Consider the following 20,399-nt stretch of genomic DNA (forward strand, 5'->3'; position numbering starts at 1 on the left):
CAAAACATAATTTGTGGAACTTTTAAAGCATTGAGGACAAGGACGTAAACTGGTACGAGGTTCTGATATGAAGGATACCCATCACTTCCTTGGTGCTGGGTGCAAAGGGGCCGTATAAAGGCTCTAGGACATTTCATACTGACGCCTTTTACGTTTCTGAGCAAGGTGGGAGGCTGGGCGTTGTCGCCGTGCAGTGGGGTGTGGGTTGTTTGTTGTTCGGGCTGGGGTGCGGAGCGGTGAAGGGAGGAAGTTGGAGAGACTGTGCGTGGTCATCTAATTTGTTCTCTAGAAAACTTCACATTTCTATCAGGTATCAGGTAGCCTACTCCTCAACGGACTTGAACAAAGGCCCTTCTCGTTCCACTTCCCGCCTTGCATCTGCTGCAGTGCCACGGAAAGTTGATCGGGAACCCTTATTCTAGAACCGTATTCGCTATCAGATTTGGCCACCATATTGTCGCGAAGTCCGAAACTAAAAGCGAAGATTGGGGGCTGCTCGTGGCCCAAAAGACGCTGCACAAAGGGAGATGGGTAAGGGTAGTGCACCCTGACAAAAACCTCATCCGCCTCTCTTTTGACTGAGGTCACTGTTCAGCGTGTTTATTACCTGCATAGACATGCCGCGCAATTAACGTCGCCGGAATAAGAACTATGTTGTACCACTGTAGTCTTTCCACAGCTTCCTCAGAGCCATCTTTAAGGCAACTGGCGGCATTCCTGAGTTCACTCAGAAGAGGGAACTTGGCTCTCAGCTTTTTTTTCTATAAAAATGCACGCAAACATGCGTCTAGAACAAACATGAAGCCCTTGTCGACGAGCCCCTGCTATGCACCTCTCCCCCCTCCACCGCCAAATCAATGACCGTCTGTGTACACAGAAAAAAAGTAGAAAACCATGAGCATTACTTTATCCGGGCCTCTCACGAGTGGTCGAGATGACGTAGAAAGAGACTCATATTTAAGTTATCACTGCCTTCTTGTCGTGCAGCATGTATTAATGAAAGGTGAAACAGTATGTATTTCGTTCGTTGCACCCATCTCAGGTATGGCCGTATGCATGGTCTTTGCTTTTATGCGTTCATTGCTTCACGGGCTGAGACAAAGCCAGTAAAAAAGTGAATCAGAGGAACATCCAAATCGTACAACCGGTCAGGAACTTCTGATTGTTTATTTGAGTGTGTGGGCAAGGCTTCGAGTTCGTTTTGTTATTTATTTCATGTTGTAGTTATACATACAATTTAGCATTTTAATTACATTATTTAGTTATGTACTATTCAAAGGCTGTTAATACGTAGAAAACTTTAATTGAAATGGCAGTACTTCCGAGAAAACAAAATATTTTACCTCTTTACTTTCAGTTGCAGTATACAACTAGCCGATTCTTGTTTCTGGGCACATGCCAGTCGACCTAAGTATATATTCATAAACTGGTTGTAGAGGAACATATCGCTGCAAAGCAGATGAGTACGGCGGAGTCACCGACTGGATTAAAAAAGTGTGAATCTCTGTTGAAGCTCTGCCAATATCGCTCGTGAGCAGGGTCAGACAAACAACGACTTCTGCTTGAACTTCACTAAGCGGATCGAAAGTGCTTTACAGCTTGCTACAAGTCCAACTAGCTCAGCCATACTGTGCTTTACATTAATAACATCCTTGAATTGAAACGTTTCTCAAAAATATAATCCGGGTGCATGCAGATGTATACGGAGGTGGTGGGGGCGGGGATCGCGGACCCCTCTGGAGAAAATGTTGGCAGGGATGGCGACCGCCCCCCTTACCCCCTCTTCCGGGTTCTCTGCCCTACGCAACACAGTGAAGTGTGTGACAGCTACTTCGGGGAGTACTAGTGTTTCATTGAAGCAATTCTGTTCACTACGCTGCTCCGACGAATGGCAAGAAGCCTTGTGCTTGCATAGCACTTCCACCAGACGTGATGTTCTGAAGATAAGCTGGCGTAAAACATACCTAAGCTGTAGAGCATACTATCTGTAGAGTAGCTGCACTTTCGAGGGGACGCTGGGATTGCTGAAGTGCACAATTAAAATTTACAATTCGATTAGTCGCGCTGAGTCTGCTGAAGAATGCTTTAGTCCTCACATGACCAACCACACGGCAAAAAACCCGAGCAAGGTTAGAGGTAGAGAACAAAAGGAAGGGAAGGGGAGTAAGAGCAGCAGCAGACGACAAGAAGTAGAAAGCACGACCGCAGCGTACTCTTATCCATTACTGTCGTCTTGTGCGGGGATTTTACTGTTGATAAAAGGGTGAGGGCCTCTCCAGCCAGTCGGTCAAGAAATTAATTGACGTGAACGCTGACAGCTGTCGACAGCTGTATATCTTACGTATTCGTTGTCAGAAAGCGAAGCAGTGCGACATTTGGATATGCCCGATGCCAGAAATCCCGTCCTGTCATGTGATTAGATTACAAAGTAATCCTTGGTTTCTGGGCTAAAAGAGTTGAGTGCTTCTAGCAGAGAAACATAAAACTAACGGCAATAATCAAGAGGCATCTGTGCGCTTTCGGCAAGCATATGCTTCCTCTACGAATTTATATTCGGGGTACATTTTGCTTTAGCGGTCTTAAAGCGTTAGCCGATTTGAACGCATCTCCGTTTCTAGCGCACACCCGATTTTCGTGTTCAGGACAACCGTTGAAAGCTAATTTTGTGTAATAAGCCTACACCGGCGATCATATCTGCTTTGACGTTACTCCTCGTCGCTTTCTTGACGATTCCTCATCGCTTTCATTGCGGCGAGCAAACCTGAAAGCAATATACGCGTAACAATTCAATTTCAAGGCCAGAAGTTCGAAGCTGTGAAGGTTAACGCCGATAACCCTAGCGCACTTTTGGCAATAGCGTGTTCCTCAGCCAACTACACTGCAAAGGAAAATACGCCTCTGTCAACGGTCCTGTAGCTTCAAATTTTGGTGAGGCGCACGCTCCAGAGGTTAGCAGACAACTCGTCGGAAGTTTTCTCCCTTTTAACTACTGCTCGTCTGGCAAAGGGACCGCCAACGGGAGCGAGTCCGGAAAGTACGGCGCAGTTTATGTTTTCCTTATAAGGGTCAGTAAAAAAAAAAAAAAAATTGCCTCCTTTTTTACACACTAAGTTTCTTGCGTCCTGATGTGAGCAGGAACCGACAGGGGCGCGTTAAACCCGCGGGTTGACTTATTCGTAGCAATACATATAGTTCAGCCTAACATCGCTAGGATAAAAAGCTATGCTACTTCCAGAGCGCGCGGGTTTCATCAGCGAACTGTGAAGGCAATGACGTTTGCGCAGTTTGTAGTTTGGTTGCACTTTTGTATCCGGTTGTAAAACGCATGCCATTTGCAGATACGATTAAAAAAATATGCGCGTAAAAGTCGTCTGCTTACAGTAATTCTAAGCCTTTGTAAGGGCTTTCCAGGCTGACTGTGGGCATATAAAATATCAGGTTTTTTTTTTAGTGTGATAAAAAAAGTGCCCCAGCTCAGTGAGAGAGAAAAGAACGAATAAGCAAGCAGCATCACCGTGTTTTTCTTTGTCGGGAATCTTTATTCTCTTCTTGAGGAATAATAGGATGAAAAAAGATTCAATGCGCTTGATAGGGGGAAAATGCAATCCTTTTCTCTAAAAAGTGCATTATGAGGTGATATATTTCAGCTGGCTTGTCGAAACCAGCATAGTGGCCCATGCCGAGCACCACCGCCGAAGTGAAGTTTCCCGCAGACTTCGTGTAACCGGATGCGCTTATAGGCAAAGGTTGGCCTTCAGGCAACAGTAGGTAAGGGCCGTACGGGTGCCAGAGAGTCCGATTGGCTTCTCGATATTCTGCTTCGAGCTTCCAATCTAGCTTGTCGAAATACGCTTGTGAATTCGCTGACGGGAAAAGGGCATCCAGTTGACCAGTGTAGAAAAGCACCCTGGTGTTGTTTAGCACATATTTTACTTTTTCCGTGATATCTACCAACCAGTCAAAAATTATTCTCTTTTGGAGAACTTCGTTGTTATACTGAAGAGAGGTGTTCTCTCCTGCATGAATAAATGTTTTGAACGTAGAGTTGTTTGCTACGACGAAGCTCATCAGCATAGGCAACGGCCTCTCAGTGTACAGGGGACTCGCGTGACTATTGTATAAGGTTAGATTTTGAAACAGAGTTTTGGGTTCAGAAGTGAATATAGTGCTAAATAGGATGCCTAACGCCATCGTATAATTATCACGATCAAATTTTGCGGTGAGATTCCTCATTTTCTGAAAGTAGCTCTTAAACTCTGCATGTCCTTGCGTATTGAGCATCGAGGTTTGCAAGAGGAAATCGCTGGAGTCCGCTAAGTCCAATATTGGTGCAAGAAAACCAACACCCCCAATTACTCCTTGAAACTGCAGATCTACTTCATTTGGGTTCTTTAGCATATCGTAGGCGAGTGCAACAGAGTAGCGAGCTGGAAAAGAAAAAGAACAGAGCATAGCTTTTAGGAGCACATTTTAAAACCTCGGGTTTTAAAATATTTATATCTTTCTGTTACAGGCCAACAGAGTGATAGAAGAAAAGAAACGCCAACAAACCCTGCTTTCTCTATGCTTATTTCAGTGAGCTTATCCTTCATCGCAAGAGAAAAAAAAAAAACAGCGCAGTAGAAGCATGAGCGAACCAGTACCTTTCTTTGTATCGATTTATTGAAGAAAACATACACTCGCCAAGGCTCAAAGAAAAATAAAAAGAATTGACGTTTCGGCGCCCGTACGGGTGCCTTGATCACAAAGAAGCGAAGGACGGGCCGGTGAGCTATATATGGGCGGTTTTTTGAAGGGTGCGCACGTATATCTCTGGGAGATTGCCACGGGTCTGGTTAATCGTGTTTGACGTGGATTGAATGCACAATGATTCTCTGAGAAGGCGTTTTGGGAATGATTTTTCCTTTACAATTACACGTGCTGCGTCCCAGTCGATGGTATGGCCAGTTTTTTGCTGATGTTGCGCCAAAGCGTTTGAGTTAGATTTTCCTTTGGCGACGTCATTTTGGTGCTGTTTCAGCCTTGTCTTGAATTTTCCTGTTTCTCCGATATAGGAAGCGTCACAATCACCACAGGTGATCTTGTATTCCACACCTGGAAAGATATCGAGGTCAAGAAGGTCCTTGACTCGCAACAGTCGTTGCCGAAGTTTGCACGACGGAACGTGGGCCACATGAATGTCATAATCTGAAAAGATGCGAGCAAGGTTCTCACTCACACCGTGGGCATACGGAATCGACACCCGCTTCTTTGCGCATGCGTCAGTTCGGATAGTCGGAGCAGAGGCGCGTCGTTTCTGGATCGTAGTATTTGGGCTGCGTAACCGTTCCATATCAAGTCATGCCTGACCTGCTTCACTTCTGCTGTTCTGCGCTTAGGACTTGAGCATATCCTAAATGCGCGGTTGAACAGAGACGCAGCGATGGGATGAGATGCCTGATAGTTTAGGTACCTTCCGGTGTGAGTGGGCTTACGATAGACGGTGGTTTGCAGAGAATGCGGTGAGCGTTCCACGAGGACGCCGAGGAAAGCGATGTGGCCATCCACCTCCTCCTCTAGGGTGAACTGTTATCGCTCGAGCCGAATTTTATCGCTCGAGCCGAAAAACTTCTACTACAAGCGAGAATTCTGGAGACAAAATCAACGATTAAGCGTCTGGAGAACGACCTCTTCTTCTCTCAACAGTCACTAGAAAGTACTCTTGCTATGGACGCCTTTGATGTCCTGCTCTACGCAAACAGTATGGCAGCGAACACTCAGGAACAACGACAGCAGAGTCAAGAAACGAAGTTCCGGTTGCTCCTAGGGCGGCAGACAGAAGAGACAGCCACATCATGCGTACAAAACCTGTCTTCGTACAAGCTAGACCAAGCTGAACTCTCGCTTCTTAACAAGGGGCTCAAATTGAACGCTGGGCCCGTCCCCGATGAGAAACGCATGACATGTGCCGTAGAGCTAGCAGTGCGAAAGATTGACGCCAGCCTACGCGACCAAGCACGTTCTTGTGCCATCGGAGCACTTTTAAAGTTACGAAAAGAAAAACACAGCGCACTCCCACGCCCTGAACAGGAAGCCCTCAAAAGATTGCAAAAGAATGAGACAGTCGTGATCCTTCCTGCCGACAAAGGGAACGCCACTGTGGTGTTAGATCGGACTGAATATATAAAAAAGATGTCGGCACTTTTGGAGGGAAAAAAACCAATGCAAAGATGAACCGGGACTCGACCAGAAAGATACAAGCTGAACTTCAGAAGCTTCTCGCTGATGTATTCAAATACGTCCCCCCGTCCGATGGTAAATATATCTACAACAAGCTTCTGTGTCACAATGGCACCGCTCCTGCCATCTACGGCGTGCCAAAAGTGCACAAGGAGGGCACACCGCTCCGTCCGACTGTGTACTTTACACGGTCCCCGTTGAACACGCTCTCTGGCTACCTTCACCGGGTGCTGGCCCTTTTAGCGGGAAAAACCGCTACGCACGTCCGGAATGCGAGCGACTTCGTCGAGAAGCTGAAGAATGTGCCCATCGACGACACCCAAGTAATGGCTTCTTTCGATGTGAAGTCTCTGTTCACATCTGTACGTGTGGATTTTGCGGTGGAGTCTTGCAAGAAAGCATTCAACGAAGACGCGACATTGCCTGAACGAACCCCGATTGAAGCCGACGACCTCTGCCGACTCCTAAAATCATGCCTCTCCAATACTTACTTCACCTTCAACAAGAACTTCTACAGACAGACTTTCGGAACAGCCATGGGTGCTTCAGTTTCTGTAGTATGTGCTAACCTTGCCTTAGAATCAATAGAATCCGCAGCACTTGCCTCATTCGACCCCTCACCGCAGTTTTTTTGTACGCTATGTCGATGACTGCTGCTGTGTCATCAACCGGCCAGACGTACACAGGTTTCTAGCGCACCTCATCACGTTCCAGCAAAGCATTCAGTTCACCTTAGAGGAGGAGGTGGATGGCCACATCGCTTTCCTCGGCGTCCTCGTGGAACGCTCACCGCATTCTCTGCAAACCACCGTCTATCGTAAGCCCACTCACACCGGAAGGTACCTAAACTATCAGGCATCTCATCCCATCGCTGCGTCTCTGTTCAACCGCGCATTTAGGATATGCTCAAGTCCTAAGCGCAGAGCAGCAGAAGTGAAGCAGGTCAGGCATGACTTGATATGGAACGGTTACGCAGCCCAAATACTACGATCCAGAAACGACGCGCCTCTGCTCCGACTATCCGAACTGACGCATGCGCAAAGAAGCGGGTGTCGATTCCGTATGCCCACGGTGTGAGTGAGAACCTTGCTCGCATCTTTTCAGATTATGACATTCATGTGGCCCACGTTCCGTCGTGCAAACTTCGGCAACGACTGTTGCGAGTCAAGGACCTTCTTGACCTCGATATCTTTCCAGGTGTGGAATACAAGATCACCTGTGGTGATTGTGACGCTTCATATATCGGAGAAACAGGAAAATTCAAGACAAGGCTGAAACAGCACCAAAATGACGTCGCCAAAGGAAAATCTAACTCAAACGCTTTGGCGCAACATCAGCAAAAAACTGGCCATACCATCGACTGGGACGCAGCACGTGTAATTGCAAAGGAAAAATCATTACCAAAACGCCTTCTCATAGAATCATTGTGCATTCAATCAACGCCAAACACGATTAACCGGAACCGTGGCAATCTCCCAGAGATATACCTGCGCACCCTTCAAAAAAAAAATCTCTGCCTCTCCCGTAACCGAGAGTAGAGTAAGCATGAAATGTTTACGGGCCTAATGTCATCTCGGTGGACACCCGAACCGCACCGTACAGGAAGGGAGGAACGCCACCACCCGTTTAGCGCGATGCCTTGCCATTTGAACGCAAGGTTTTTTGAGGAAAGGAAATGGCGCAGTAATTCTCTGCCATCTCGGTGGACACCCGAACCACATCGTAATGGAAGGGAGGAACGCCACCACCCGTTCGGCGCGATGCCTTGCCCTTTGAACGCAGCGCTTCTCCCCCGGGCCCCTGTGCGCCTGCGCGGCTTTGCTTCGATGCGCGAAGCCCCTAAGAGATCACGTATGACAACGAAGTGTATCGTGGCATTTATGTGCTTTTTGCACGTTATTAGAAATCGGAAATTATAATTCCGTGCATTATCAAACGCACAGCGACTGATATCTTGATAAACATTGAGAAGGCACTGGCAGCAGTTATTTTTTGTGACTCCTTTGGAGACCAACCGGCGCTTGCATGCCGGTCGCGTAGGAGGGCTTACAGAGTCTCGTTAAATCTCGTTAAGTCTCGTACGGTGCCCGGATGTTCTCGTTTCAGAGCCCGGATGACTGGATTTCAGTGCCCAGATGAGTGGATATGAGTGCCCGGATGATCGGTCTCGGCGTGACGTCACCACTGCCGACAACGGGGGCTAAAAGCATTTCATGCTTAAAAAAAACCGCCCATATATAGATCACCTGCCCGTCTTTCGCTTCTTTGTGATCAAGGCACCCGTACGGGCGCCGAAACGTCAATTATTTTTATTTTTCTTTGAACCTCGGCGAGTGTGTGTTTTTTTCGATAAACCAGTATGAATTTTCCTCGCCAGACGGGATTCGGTCGAACCGTAGACTTCACTTCTTTCTTTGTATCGTTCGTGTCTTTGCTGCGCAGTTGCTTTGTCATGAATGTTGAAGTTACCGGCGAGAAATTATGTTTCCTGTAATCTTTTTGTCTACAGTGATGAAATTTAAATATACTGATGTCTTAAATAGCGGATAGCTTAAAAAGTTTCCGATTTACCTTCTCACTGAGCCCCAAGATATGTTGTTGTACTTTGGAAGGACTGGAGCTCTTCAGAGATTGCAAATCCTAGTACGTTTTAAGTAGTCATTCGAACAATGAACACTCACAGAAAGTTTTGGATCATATCTATATTGACTGCGCTTCTACCAGGATTTCGTGAAGAATAAATTCTTGTGTCAAGAGGCTTAATCACAATCCTAACCGGTAACACCAGTGAAGCTATTGCTGCTCTGCCTGCCAGGCGCAATAGTCTGGTGATAAAGAAAAACGGCTTGAGATTAGGTGTGGCTGTGACACTCCTATTTAAAAAAACCTCCTGCATTATGCTATGCTGAAATCAGAGAGGGGCACGTGAGAGAGTATTGTCTTGTACTCTCGAATGCCGTTAAACTAAAGAATAACTTTTGTTGTTTTTCCGACATGACTGGATCGCACCGTTGACGATAGGAACATTTTTTTTTTCTCTTTACATGGGCAGCAATCGAGGCAGTTGAAATCTGCTGTAAAATTTTAGACTTAACACTCTTAGAAAACAATAATTTCAGGCAGGGAGCAAAGTCAGCTTAAACTCCTTCCATTTGAAAAACGGGCTTCGATCATTGTTATCGTCAGGTCGCAGTGTGCACGTGCCGACTACTGCTAATAGCACCACGGCTTATCGAGAAAAATAAGAATAACAACTCATAGGATGGTTACCACTCTTTACCGCGGGATTGAGCGACACATAGTGAGGTACTTTCATTTCGCTATAGATTAAAAGAGCTGAGACTTTAAAAGCGGTTTCGAAAGTCAACTGTAGAGCACTCGTAATAACAGTGTAACGCTGTGCGGCAAGAGCATGAGCTTCGCCTGCACATCAGGATCTGAAAAAGCAGTGCGGCGTCCGGCGCGGAAGGAGGAAGAGGAAGGAGAGGAGTAGGAATTTGGGTTCTGGCCCGGATGGTTTTGCTCTTCCACCTATCCTGCGTCGACCGTTTAGCTTATCTGCAAATCAACCCATATCATCCGCTACAAAAAGCTTAAGCTCTGAAAGTTGCTAAAAATCTTCTAAAAATATGCATCTTTCGTTAGTGGTGAAAACTAGATCAAAACTTTCTCTGCAATATTTATTCTTATTGGCTAGCTTTTTATACTGATGCGCTTTTCTATTAAAATCTGAAAGCAGAGCTTCATAAAAAGAGAATGCGCAAAAAAAATCAGCATTGAAGTTAGACTTTGAAAGAATTAAAATTCTGTGTTAAAATTGTGTTTGAGAGTAAAATTGTGCAACATAACGCTTTGAAAAAACAGCAGTTGTTTATAGTTTATTACAATGTTTTTTTTTTCTTTTTTCGCAGCAATAAATTGCTAACCATCAATGGTTATTTTTAAAACAAAAAAATTGCAATGAAATTGGGCTAATGATTCTCGCATGAGGCATGTAAATTGCATTGCTTGAAATCTGAGGAGAATTTTTATATACATAGGGATAACAGCTGACGAAAAAATACATGAACTTCCAAAAATGCTGTCTTGATGAAACTGAAACTGACGCGCATGAAATCTCGCATCTTTTCCCTCGACATGACGACGTAAAATGACGAAAAAAGCAATTTTTAAGACGGAAACGCACTAGTGCAATATATTTTAGAACGCTAAAGAAAAGCTTTAACAGCAGGATTGAAAATCTGAAACTTCATTTGCTTTTGCCAAAAATTAACTTCAGCTCCTTTAACTTAATCAACTTAAGCTCTTCCTTAATTGTTCGACGCGATAGTGCAATTGGTTCATTTCCATCCATGCAGGTCATTTATACGTATTCATAGGTCCCTTGTAGTCCTCACCACTCCTGGCGCAGTAGTTAAGCGATGCGCGACTGCTCTGCGATGGCAGGTGCACACAGCGGTGGGCCTTGTGCGGCTCAGTTTGCTCTTCCCGAGCGACCAATCATTAATTTAACTGACATCTGCCATAGGGGGCAGGCTGTGAGGACGCCGCATGGTCACGTGACCGAAGTGGCTCACCTGCCACCTAGGTTGCTCTCTGGGGACCACCTGCCAGAGCCACGCTCGTGATTTTTCGCTCACCACGCCGACGCCGACAATGCCGACACCAGATTTTCTGAAGAACGGTGCTTTTAACGCTATCGTGTTATCAAAGTATCTCTCCACCTTAAGAATATGTGAGTGACCTAAATAGATTTGTAGGTATAGCGCAGTTTAGTTTATGTCATGCTTGTCCCTCTACTGGCATTCAATACCAGTCAACTGCTTAGGAGCCACCCCAAACCGAGCATCTCCTTGAGCGACGCGTTTCTGAGCAACCGCCTTTGACAGAGCGCACCACATGCGTTCCTTGTATGATTTCTCTCTTGCTTACACGGTGGACACCCTCTTGAACACAATGGTGAACTCCTTTCATATAAGCTCTCCACCACCCTCGCCATACTTTTTATGCGAAGCATACTACTTTAGCTACCACTTCAGCCCTTCACCGTGGTTATGCGCCTCCAAATCACGTGATACATGACGTCACACCACGTGACACGATGACGTCACGACAGTAGAGAAACGAGGGCCCACCTCGCGCCGTCGCTGTGGTTGTGCGCCTCCAAATCACGTGATACATGACGTCACACCACGTGACACGATGACGTCACGACAGTGGAGAAACGGGGGCCCACCTCGCGCCGTCGCTGTGGTTGTGCGCCTCCAAATCACGTGATACATGACGTCACACCACCTGACACGATGACGTCACGACAGTGGAGAAACGGGGGCCTACCTCGCGCCGTCGCTGTGGTTGTGCGCCTCCAAATTACGCGACACAATGGTGGTGGTGAAAATATTTTAATGAAATGGTTTAGGAGGTTGTAGCCGTGGTTGGAGCTCTCAGTCCGGAACCCCATTGGCGTAGGCTGCTGTCCGGGCTCTTTCGATGAGTTGCTTTTGACTCTTTTCGTCCGAGCTGGACAGAGCTGCCTCCCACCCCTCCTGCGTTGGCTGGTTATTAACAGTGATCGCCTGATTTCGTTGGCAGGCCCATACCATATGGTACAGGTCCGCCTTCTCCCCGCAGAATTTGCATTGTGAGTCAAATGACTCCGGGTCTATGGCATGTAGTCTTCGTGGGTTGTTGTAAGTGTTGGTCTGTAGCTTTCGGAGGTGTTGTTCCTCCCCTTTATCTAGTGTCTTAGCCGGCGGAGGGTAGACCCGACGGGATAATCTTAAGTGCTGAAGTATGTCATTGTAAGTTAGTAGTGGGGTAGGAGGTTCCACGGCATCCGCACTGGGTGCCCGGGGGAGAAATGCTCGGGCTGAGGCATGTGCGCTCTCGTTCCCTGGGATGCCCTGGTGACCTGGTACCCATATTAAGTGTTTGTGTGTGGGTTGGTAGCCACGGATGTAGCTATCTTGCAGGATTTTAGCTGCTAGCGGTGCGACCCTGCCCCTGAGGTAATTGCGATACGCTGTCTGTGAATCTGTGAGAATGTATATTGAGCTAGTGTGTGTTGCAGCTAGAGCAATCGCCACTTCTTCCGCAGCCAGTATGTCCTGGCTAGCCAGTACTAGTCCGTCGACTGTTGTATTTTGGTGCACTACCGCGACGGCCGTCATTCCCTGCTCGGGACCCGCAGCATCGACATAGAACACGCCCTCGCGCCCGCCGTAGTGTCTTTTCATGGCTTCGGCTCGTGCTTGTCGTCTTGACTGGTGAAAATCAGGGTGCATATTCCTGGGTAGTGGAGCTGCCTTGAGTTGTCCTCTCCATGAGGCTCGCGACACGATGATGCTTCGCATTCTCCAGGCTTAACCAAGTTAAGCCTCAGCCATTTTTTTTCCGTGGTAACCATCCTAAGGGCGGATCTCATAGCGATCCCTCATGGTGGTGAATACTTATGCTGTCTCCATACAATCTTCCTCCGACGGTTACCAGCCGGAGGGTCCCTCTCGTGGCAGCCACCCTACAGTTGTACCTTCCTAGCACACTCCCATCCTCATCATGGAGCAGTAATTCTTTTTCCTTTAATTGGCCATTATATTTTCTGCGTAACATTTTGCCGGAGAAGCAGTAACAGCAACCATTACACCATGAGACCGCACTTTCCGACGCCGGGAATCGAACCCGGGCCTCCTGGGTGAGAGCCAGGTATCCTAGCCACTAGACCACGCCGGAAATTCCAGAGGCCCGTGTACTGTGCGATGTCAGTGCACGTTAAAGAACCCCAGGTGGTCGAAATTGCTCCGAAGACCTTCACTACGGCGTCCCTCATAGCCTGAGTTGCTTTGGGACGTTAAACTCCAAAAAACCAAACCAAACCAGTAACAGCAACGACGTAAAGAGTAATATCTTTCACTTTTTAAAGTGTCTTTGCAAATTAACACCTAGCGCAAAGGGGTAGCAGGCAAGGTATTCCTACTTTTATGCCTGTGAAGAAAATCAGGGGGCACTTTGTTGACGTAAAGTGCGGTGAGGCGAAAGCCTTAAGCGCGGTGTTGCTGCTTGTGTCACTGATGTGTGCTTAAGGTGTTAAGCTTCGCCTCTAAGAGCGGAACGCGACAGCGTCTTGCAACGCTGCCAGGGAGTCCATAGAACGCCATCGCCCATTCGGTTCTACGCCTCGCTCATCGGTATATTGGTTTTTGAGGAAAGGAAATGTATCTGTCTCTCATATCTCGGTGGACAACTAAACCTCGTCGTAACGGGAAGGGAGGAAGATGGGAATGAACGAAGACACCGCATTCACTAGACGCGCCTTTGTTCATTCAAAACCATTGAGCTGGCATGGCGGAGTGGTAACGTGCTCGTCTCGCACTCCGGAGACCGGGGTTCGATTCCCGAGCTCGGCCAATTTCCTACTCGGTTTTATTTATTTATCTGGTCTGACTAGAAAGGTTAATTAGGCTAATTGGTTAAGTAAGCAATGAACTAAACTCAGTCCCACTTACTTGGAGCATCACTATACGATCCCTTTTATTGGTTGCATGGTTACTAGCCGAAGTACAATTGGCCCCGTTTGAAATTCGCGCACTGTGATGTCAGGACCGTTTCGTCCAATTGAAAAGCGTGACATTTCTGTCGACAACCCCTGCTTACAACGATGAGGCATTAAAGGCTTCCGCCTTAAAATGGCTCTTGAAACAAGCAGCAAATAAAAGCTCTATACTGAAAAAAAGTCAGCAATTTTTGTCCAAACCACCTTGTCTTGATTTGCAAAGGCAGCAAACTGTAAAGTATGGCGCTGTCAAAAGTTGGACCCCAAGTAAGGTTTTACCGCACGAGCGGATTTATGGTTGTATGACGCCGTAACAAATCACTGGCCCGTCAACGCAACGCATTGGTCCAGGACCCTTTTCCCTAGTATTTCACCGCAGAAAAGCCAAGCGCCAGGCCAGGGGAAATCTAGTACCCTTCAGAAAACCTGCTGGTACCCGGCGGCACTCGGGAACGAATCGAGCGCGTCCCGAATGCGAGGCAGGTGTTTTACCACAAAGCCAACACCGGTTTCATTTCAGAATCAGAATCAGAATCAGTCTTCGGTACATAGTCCGAAAAAAAAAATGCTTTTGCACATGCTGCAGTTTTCACAGTGAATATTAAAATTGTACTTGCCTGCATAGGAGTCTCCACCGGCGTAGAAGTCCCGTTTCTTATATTCATCAAAGACGTCCAGAAACTGTTTCAGGAAATCTTTGATATCTTTAGTTATGTTCTCCATTTGTGTTGCGTACCCAGCTGGATTGTCTGTGAAACTGTATCCAGCCCCAACGGGAGCGTCAAGGTAGATGACGCTCATGTTCTTTTGTATTGTGAGTTCTCTTTTCGTGAGACCGCCTCCAGGACCCAACTGAACAGGACCATTTTGGAGCAGCAGACTGAGCATCACTGGCAGGCCCGGACCCCCCGGTGTCCACAGCATCAGGGGTGCCTGACTGGCATTGTTCTGGAATTTTGTTGCAGGAGCAAGTATTAAGGCTGGCTTCTTTACTCGTCAACTATTGCTGTATAACTGTCTCATTTCAGAAAAGCAATAGGCCATACCTGCTCTGTTCTTGAGGTTATTGAAACTGTAGACCGCATACATACAGTCATAAAGGCAACATAAGTCGCAAATTTATAACAAACACAATAAAATGACTGATGAGATTGGGCAGGCCTTTATCCGAATACAAGAATGCACCGGTTCCGGAAAAAATTCTTCATTACATGACAGGAGGCCAACATTTTGAGCGCATGCTTAAAATCCTCTGGCCGTTGCTATTTTGACTGCCGTCTATTACAGAAAATACCTTTAAAGATAAAAAAAGACGCCAGGGCTTTTCGACAGCTGATGCTGCTAGCAGTGATAGGGGAACCCGTTTTACTTAAGCCGTGTCACCTTCTATGCCTACAATGAATCCTGTACAAAACAGCAGTTCAGGCGCGCAAATACACAGAATCTGAAAAAGCCTGATCGACTTCATCCTGAAAATAACTCAGGTGAGATTACTTGACTTGAGCATGTTTTTTTTTCGTTGGTAGTGCCGGTCAACTAACGGGTTGCGCTTTTATAAAAAAAAAAATTAGAGACCACTGCGGCGACCTGCATTGTGAGAATGCGACAGAACTGACGCCTCCTCGGCATTCGTCGCCTCCTTCGCCTCTCTTTATAACTTTCTGTTTGATTGTAAACTAATTTAACAGCTGAATTAGCGTAGTTATCTTATGCTTTAATTAAAGATCGATTTATTTGCTCTGATTAAACATTCTTTTTTCTCAATCAACCATTTTGGTATTTCAAATTTGGCACCGGGGTTGCTTTCCCCGTCCACTTACTATATCCTCGTCCAGCTTATTCAACCACCCAATGGTTTTGCTGATACTGAATTAACTAATTAACCTGTGCAAATGAAACTCTTTGTTCGATTATCACTCATCAAATATATTTAAATTCATTTCAAACTTTATTTTCACTCCTTTGCCTATTTCTTCACTATTTTGCCGTCCACGGCTGTTCTGCCGTCCACTCATTATATCGACGTCTGCGCTATTTTGACATTTTAGCTCTAATTAATGAACTAATCAACCAATCAACGTAATTGTTTTTGCGGAGCATCCTCACACCATCCTCTTTCGATTACAACCATTCGTTTGACACTAACTCTTCTGAGAACGTCACAACTGCTGCGGACACGTTTTGCGAACACGTTTTGCGGACAGGTTTTGGTGAGAAGACCCCGCCAACATAGGCTAGAAATGCTTTTGCATTTTTAAGCCTTTCACTTGCAATCGCTCGTGAGTTGAGCTGCTGTAGCTCCTTTTCTAGTCCGTTTTCTCCGAAGTTGCTCGTTCAGCAATTATAGCGATAAAGTTTCAATCGTTGGATGAATGCTTCTGTTCGGTACAGTTTATATCACGGTATGACTTCAGGAAGCTTGCTCGAATGTCATGGCCGCCGAAGGCTGAAAACAGGTACGAGTTGATGAGGTGCTGGCAGACGCCTTTGACTTGTATTGGACTCAACTAAGCCGTCACCGATGATCATAATGATGATGATGATGATGATGCTGACAGTGAATTTAAGCGCTTATATGGGTGCGCAGCAAGCACTTCTGCTCGATGCTTGCTAATAACTTCTAGAGAAGCAGGCTTTGCGGTACACAGAGACAGAGGGAAGAAAAAAAGAATTCCAGAGTACTTACTTCGGCCTCTATGAAGATAAAGAATAGGTTGTTTTTTGTTTCCTCGTTCACAGTTATGAAGCCGGAGTAAGCGTTGGCTTGAACTCCTTGCAGCTTGAAGATATCCAATTTGCTTTTCTGTCTTGCTACATCGTAGCTACAATTTTTAATCCAGGGCGTTAGAAACAAAGGTTCCGGGTCTGGAGGGCTGAAAGAGATAACATTTTTTTGTAAGTGAACATTATGTAAAAAGTGCATCATTGTTCTTTCCACTTCAGATGCGGAATACGGCGGGCAAAGTGGCCCAAAGGCATATTTAATATTAGTGTTCACGTCATACATTTTGCCTGCTGCAGATGAGATGCGATTACTAGAGCTTTGCTGCAATGGTGATTTCTCAGATTTTTTGAAAGTTAGTTGCACGTATTTCTTAATAATGAGGGGAAAATTGATAACTTTTTTTTTAATATGTGTCCTTATGGCGCACGTTGTTTTGATACCTTGAGTTATCGAAAACGAGATCCACTGCCCTCTCCCGTCTCCGGAGAGACAGAAATTTCATCTGCTGGTGCTATTGGCCGCTGTAACCAGCACTCTGTTGAAAACTACTGCTGCAATAGTGCTGCTATTAATATTAAGCCTGCATCTTTTAGGTCGATTGCTAGTACTGATGGTAAACATTTTGGGAGCGAAGCGTGTCTTTATCAGCGTGAGTACTTAAGAAGGGCTAGTGACCATTATGCACGCAAGTTAAGCTTAGCCTCAATGGCTGCTCACCGTGCACGAGATTTTAAAAACCAATCTTATGAACCCCCGGTAATAAATATCTGCCTATTTTCGCACTCCTTTCCGCAATATGACAACAAATAGAAGAAGTTGTCAAAATCCAGCATTACCTCGTAGGTGGTCGCGTTTTCTCGGCATGCCGACAGAAGTGCTTTAGGAAGGTAAAGAAAATTGGCAGAACTGAATATCTACAAAGGCATGTTAGGAACACGGAAAGATTGCACGACTGTTGCTGCCAGGAAATCCTTACTGTAGCCGATCGTTTTATGTAGCAGCAACGAGAAAATCTCTAAGAGGTTGTTCCAGACATGAATATGTGTTTTACGAATGTAATCAATGGGTCTGTTAAAAGAGATCAAAAGCCACCAGTTCAAGGCGGAAAGCTGGGCTAGTTGGTGTGTCATCATTGATTAGAAAATAGTGCATGTATCTAGGACACAGACATAGAAGAAGACAGGATGAGCGCTAAACATCAACTGAGGATTTACTGCGACAGAAAGGGACAAAAATGCACTTCGGTGGCGCATGCGCACTCTGGGTTAGAACAATTCAAGCGAAAACTAATCAAAATGAGGCAAACTGCTCCTGATGTACATTTCTTCTTTTTTGGACAAGGCATGTTGTGCTAACACATATATCACCTTCCCTGTTAATGTAATAGACGTCATAGATCTCACAGGCTAACCTTGTGCCTTTCCTACTGAGGACACACGCGGCAGCAGAAGCCGGCACGCACCCGCACCGCTTACAATGCTTGGCCAAATGCCCCCCCCCCCCCCCTCATCTAATGAATCCGCCATCAGTTCCACATTAATCAACACCACAAATGAAAAAAAGAGAATTATTCTCGTATGCTTGCCTTAAATGTGGTGACTCATGGCTTCCTGCTTGCTGTACTCCCTGAGTCATCCCTGCTGAGTCATCCCTGAAACGAGCGTAACGCAGCGTTGCATATTATAGAAAATCAACATCAATCTAGACGGTGAAACAATTAAAGCCATGAGATTTAAGCAAAAAAAAAAAGGATTGGAAGTGGTGATGAACGTATTTTGATACGCAGACATTGGAAGTGGTGATGAATGTATTTTGATACGTAGACAATGTGAAATTGTATACAGTCTGCGCACTAGAGTGCTGAGAAAAAAACGAACCCATCTCAACACTAAGCAGGCGTTAAGAATAGAAAATCGCCAAGCTTTCCGAAACATGCGCCGCAGTGATTGGAATAAGTTATGACTTTTGCATACTTTTTCTGTACTGAAGAGATGTTCCTGTCGTCACACTGATAGCGAGCATTTTAAGTATTTGCTGATTTCACCATTTCAAAAAAAAATATATAGCGGCTGAAAGCAAGAATGTGAGAGCAGCCACAGGTACAGCTTTAAACGAGCTTTCCTGCAAAAAATTTTCATGTGTATTGACAAATTTTAAATTTAACTTTCGTATTTGCGTAAATTCTGGGCTGTTATTCGCACGCCTTTTTAGACGTTCAACAAAAGTGGTTTCTGTAAAGAAGCGAAGCTTTGAAATTCCTTTACCTCTCTTCTGCTTTCTGGGCGGGAGAGTGAATATTATCAACTTTCAGTCGCCTAAGTTCAGTCAAAACCTGTTATAGGAGACATGTTGGTAACTCCGCTGATCGAGCACTGCACGCAGCAAGCGAAGGTGGCTGCTTCGAATCCTACAGTCGCGATGTGTATTGTCTTCAGATTTCATAGCCGATATCTAAACTTTTTACACAACTAACTTGCCAACTTAACTAACACCGCCATCAAAATAAGAACGGTCCTTTTTCGTATGTTTTTCTACGTTTGAAGGGTTTGCTTCAGCGATACATGAGAGCCTCTCCGAAGAGTCTCTCATCTAGCGTTGTCTGCTGAATGACGTTACGAAGAACCCAGTTCTGGCATTTTGCATGCCATAGGTCGAATGCCAGGTTTCTCACACAGCTTCCGCCCTGGCTGTTCTTTCATGCTCTTCGTGGCATTTGCGAGAAAACAGAACGTCCCAAGTCCACAGCTATATTTAAGGGTAGCCCTTGCGGACACTTTCACGTTAGTCTACATGCAGTACAAATACGTGTTAAGACCCTTAATAGCCTGAGTCGCTTCAGAACTTTAAATTGCATAGAAAAAAAAGCCCTCTTAAAGAAGAAAGCTAGACAGTCGCAGCTACAGTTGGTTTGGCAGAGTGCAACATGCGACATATGGAGGCAGTAGGTTCGGATACCACAGCCGGCATGTGGTGTTCTCGTCTTCCGACTTCTCTTATCTCGTGTATAAAATGACTGCACAACTAATTTCTGAATGTATTGAAAACAACCCCCCTAAGCATTCACTCCATTACGGCTTCCTTGGTTTCAATGCCAGCTTGCTTCTTCCTTGCAACTTGTTCTCTAAGCAGAACCAAAACTACATGCTTACCCGTATGCTAGACAGAGACTTCCTGCGAGAACAAGGCACCTCCAGAGGCTGGCAAGTTCCATAGTCAGTGATGGTTGTCCAACATCTGAACCTCGATGCTTGGAACGATACTTTAATATAAAGCCCTTTTTGATTATTATCTCCTTACTTTTTTTTTCCTCCCCAAACACCCATAAGGGGAGTTTCACAGCTGCTCGGCTAAATCACAAGTTAGTGAGGAGCACTGGCAGATGGCGGGGACATTGTCGGCATGTTTTCATTCTATTTTGATGCATTATCATGTTTTCGTATTGGTGCTGACGCACGTACTGACCTTCACGCCAAAGGTTAGAAGGTAGCTCTTGAGCGCGCGTGCATTCGGCAGCTGTTATCTTCGCCGCTCAAGATCACTCATCACTGGTGAGCGCTGATGCTTATCTGCCACGTGATACTGACGTCACACAGGTCCATTGGGCCAAAATGACGTAAACCAGTGCCATTCCGATAAATAAGGCTTGAACGTACGTCTCCCCTTTTCCCTTCTACGAGACCGATGTCACAGCGGTGGTTGGCATTCAGCTGGAGCTGATGGACCATTCGACTCGGACAGCTAAAGCCGTTGCTGCCCTGTATGAAGGCCCACTCGGTGCTACTGGAAAACTCACCTCTACATTCAATAAGCGTTTTTTGACATGTCTCCGTACAGGCTCAAGCATGAACCCAATTTCAAACGATTACTTTTGCTAATCGGTGTCGCTTCTTGGAAACAAAAATTATC

The 20,399-nt window shown here is 45.8% G+C and overlaps 1 protein-coding gene and 1 non-coding gene across 3 annotated transcripts; both read right to left on the reverse strand.

Moving 5' to 3' along the window:
* Positions 1-3,510: 3,510 nt before the first annotated feature.
* On the reverse strand, positions 3,511-19,732 carry LOC149335864 (putative serine carboxypeptidase CPVL). Of its 2 annotated transcripts, XM_089552413.1 has the most exons (5): positions 19,643-19,732; positions 18,079-18,144; positions 16,455-16,641; positions 14,386-14,716; positions 3,511-4,427 (listed from the first exon to the last, which is right to left on the reverse strand). In XM_089552413.1, exons 1-5 carry the CDS (start codon positions 19,702-19,704, stop codon positions 3,577-3,579), a joined length of 1,497 nt encoding a protein of 498 aa, XP_089408539.1. In that variant the 5' UTR covers positions 19,705-19,732; the 3' UTR covers positions 3,511-3,576. The 2 variants fall into 2 exon arrangements, with proteins under 2 accessions (XP_089408539.1, XP_089408540.1); XM_089552414.1 differs by lacking the exons at positions 3,511-4,427; positions 14,386-14,716 and adding an exon at positions 17,330-17,370 and having other exon boundaries at positions 16,462-16,641.
* TRNAE-CUC (transfer RNA glutamic acid (anticodon CUC)) lies at positions 12,877-12,948 on the reverse strand. The gene has a single exon. It is a non-coding gene; the product is annotated as a tRNA-Glu (tRNA).
* Positions 19,733-20,399: the final 667 nt, after the last annotated feature.

This window comes from Amblyomma mixtum, chromosome 7 (genome assembly GCF_055824585.1).
Source record: "Amblyomma mixtum isolate Tamu chromosome 7, ASM5582458v1, whole genome shotgun sequence".
NCBI classification, from domain to species: domain Eukaryota; kingdom Metazoa; phylum Arthropoda; class Arachnida; order Ixodida; family Ixodidae; genus Amblyomma; species Amblyomma mixtum.

What these genes read in the sequence shown, in the direction of transcription:
- LOC149335864 (XM_089552413.1), bottom strand. Translation starts at nt 19,704, where the DNA reads ATGGAACTTGCCAGCCTCTGGAGGTGCCTTGTTCTCGCAGGAAGTCTC. An exon ending in AGTCTCTGTCTAGCATACGG is followed by an intron (nt 18,145 to 19,642) that starts GTAAGCATGTAG and finishes CGCTCGTTTCAG; the next exon opens with GGATGACTCAGCAGGGATGA. An exon ending in TTATCTTCATAGAGGCCGAA is followed by an intron (nt 14,717 to 16,454) that starts GTAAGTACTCTG and finishes ACAAAATTCCAG; the next exon opens with AACAATGCCAGTCAGGCACC.